Source organism: Dipteris shenzhenensis, chromosome 22 (assembly GCF_047967505.1).
Source record: "Dipteris shenzhenensis isolate YYH24624 ecotype China chromosome 22, Dip_SZ_1.0, whole genome shotgun sequence".
Taxonomy (NCBI): domain Eukaryota; kingdom Viridiplantae; phylum Streptophyta; class Polypodiopsida; order Gleicheniales; family Dipteridaceae; genus Dipteris; species Dipteris shenzhenensis.
The window spans coordinates 3,369,145-3,371,978 of NC_141617.1; the positions used below are offsets into that span (position 1 = coordinate 3,369,145).

A 2,834-nucleotide genomic window follows, 5' to 3' on the forward strand; every position below is an offset into this window, starting at 1 on the left:
AGATGACTATGTAATGAGCATTTATATTTCTTTCAAACGTGAAACTATCATGTGATTTATGATTTAGCCAAGGTCTCGGGGCCAAATACAAGCAGTGTGTCGATGAGCAGGTGGGAAAGGGTGGCAAAGGGCTGACAAAAGGCCGAAGGGAGGGGCTCTTTATGTAGACTTGAAAAAATCTTTCAAAAACAACTTCTGTGGACGTCGACTTCCACAATAGAGCTATAGAGCTGCTCCTTTCTACTCTCGTGCGCGTCCATCTTTAAGTAACAGTGCGCTTCCTCCCTCACCTTCCTAGCACTTCTCTGTGTTGATCTTCCTCATCTCCTTCATCCCGCGCTTCCCCCAGACTCTCCCCTCCCGTTGCCGCGTCCTCTCTCGCTTCCATCTACAGTATTTATCCTCCTCCTCGCTCATCTCCATCCTCATCCAGCATGAAATATTTCCCCTCCCCCATGGCCAACACAGCTTCCGTTTCCATCCTCTCCTCCTCCACCGTCTTCCCCTCCCTCCCCACCCCCGTCCACCGCCTCTTCCTCTCCAGCCTCGACCTCTTCTTGCATCACGTGCCTTACATGTTGGGGCTCCTCTTCTACGACACTACCGAGGAGGATTACCCTGCCGTAATTTCCAAATTGAAGGACAGTTTGTCTGTAGCACTGGTGCAGTTCTTTCCCTGGGCCGGCAGGCTTTCAATAGGAGAGGACGAAAGGATTTGGGTGGACTATAACGACGCTAGGGTCGATTTTGTGGAGGCTTCTATCAACATTCGCTACTGCGATCTCGGTCCGGACTTTCAAATGCAGCCATTTTTTGCTGACCTATCGAGATATTCCGAATTGAAGGGCTCCAACGCCACTAACGTTCCTTTCTTAGCTGTTCAGGTGAGCTGCCTTAATAGTTTCTTATTTCTTTAGGCATTCCACAATTTTGAATCCCCTTCTGTTCAACTGTGTCCTCTATCGAAAGTAATCCTCTTAAGCCCTACAGGTTACGAAATTTTTGGGTGGGGAAATCGTCATTGGAGTCTCTGAGAATCATGTAATTGTCGACGGACGCTCCTTTTGGCACTTCATGGCATCTTGGGCAGAATGTGGGAGAGGCTTGCCCATTTCCCAACCTCCTTGTCACGAAAGGGAGGCTTTAAAGATCGAGAATCTACCGGAGAAGAGAGGGCGGCTCATGTTTATACGTGAGCCAGACAGATTGGCGAACCTGGTAGTGAAGCCTAAGAAGCAGCTTGAAGAAAGGGTGTTCCATTTCAGTGGAGAGATTATCTAAGGGAAGGCTGAGGGTCATGCTAAGGTTGAGGCTGAGGGGAAGGATGAGAGTGTCTACCCATGAGAACACTGTGTGAGAGCTGCCACTGGGGGGCTTAAGATAAACTGTCAAAACCAAGTCATGTGAGATCAATTATGTATGCCAAAGATCAAGCCTGTAGTGAAAGTGATGACAACTATGCGTTGGAAGTAGCCAAGTGGCTGTACAAGGCTGATATGTATGTGCAGGAACCAATGCCAAAAATAGTCAACAAGTGTGACTTTACATGGGCGGCATGTATGCATGTAAAGAAGCATGCAACAATCCTTAATCCAAGAGAGGGATAACTTTGCCAAGTGTCACCACTCGTGATGAATTGCTGAATGACAAGATAACTGAACTGGTGTCAGATGTATACTGATGATAGATCCGATGGGGCTGACACCGCTAGGAACTAATTGGGTAATGTGGCAATGGCTGACTTAGCTTGGTGGATTTGGATCTCCTCTATGGTGGTGCTAGTCTATAGCTAAACTACATGTCAAAGAGTCAAATACAGCAAAATGAGTTTTAGTTCATTCATTTTATGTGTTGGATGCACTGCAATGGATCACGAGGTGGTTTCAATAATGAAGATTCAGTTATTCTTACCTGTGGATAAGTCATATGGCTGAATTGAGGTGCTCAGTGCATAGAGCACAATTTGGCAATCATTCTTGGTTTTTAGATCATCGCAAAATTCCTCTGGATCAAAAGTTATGGCTCCCAGAAGGATGGTGAAACTTTGATCACAAGAGAGGGAAAAATGATGATGACATGTGATGATGTGGCAATGTGACATGGCAATGGTGGTCACATGCTACTTACAAGGTGTTCTTGTGAAGAGAATACAGTGCTTAGAAGGGGACTATCACGTGGCCTTGAGGAGGTGGCATGCTGACTAGGCAGACAAGGATGATGTGGCAATTGAGGCTACCATGTGGCATAGTCTTAACCAGACTTATTAACTCATGGTTCATTGAACCTGACCAAGGTTCAAGCTTATCTTTAACGTGTTAGTTGGCCCAAGCTTAACTTACCAGAGTTAGGCTCCACCACCCTATCTCCTCATGGCTCGGTTAACTTGTGCCACATGTCATTTCTCAAGGTGGGGGAACCTTGGAGATGAGCTATGGCGATGATAGAGGTGAAGGCATCGATGGTGCTAAGTCGAAGCGTGATGTGGAGGAATTGAGAGCCTAGAGCTTTCTTTTCTTGTGGTTGTCAAAGAGACTGCAGTGAGTCCGGGCATTCAGAGATGGCATTGGATGCCGCCGTGCCAGTCGTTGTTTGAAGGAGGTGTTGTGCATGGGCGTTGGGCGTGGATGTGGGGTCTGTTTTCCCATGTTGTTGCTTTTTCTGCAGCTACTAGTCACTGTTGTAGGAGGCATTGGGTGGCGTGGAAGTTGTGCTAGCGATGGTCGGTGGAGATGCGCTTGAGAGCCAGTGCTCGTGACCTAGTGGAGTTAGGAGCTGGAGCTTGGTTGGAGGCGTGCAAAAGGCTCTTCGCAGGAGGTAGCATTGTAGCATCTGTT

General features: G+C 47.4%; 1 protein-coding gene across 1 annotated transcript; it reads left to right on the top strand.

Moving 5' to 3' along the window:
• Window positions 1-455: 455 nt before the first annotated feature.
• Window positions 456-1,281, top strand: LOC147887625 (hydroxycinnamoyltransferase-like). Its single transcript, XM_087393071.1, has 2 exons — window positions 456-884; window positions 991-1,281. The coding sequence occupies exons 1-2, from the start codon at window positions 456-458 to the stop codon at window positions 1,279-1,281; spliced, it is 720 nt and encodes a 239-aa protein (XP_087249197.1).
• The last annotated feature ends 1,553 nt before the right edge of the window (window positions 1,282-2,834 follow it).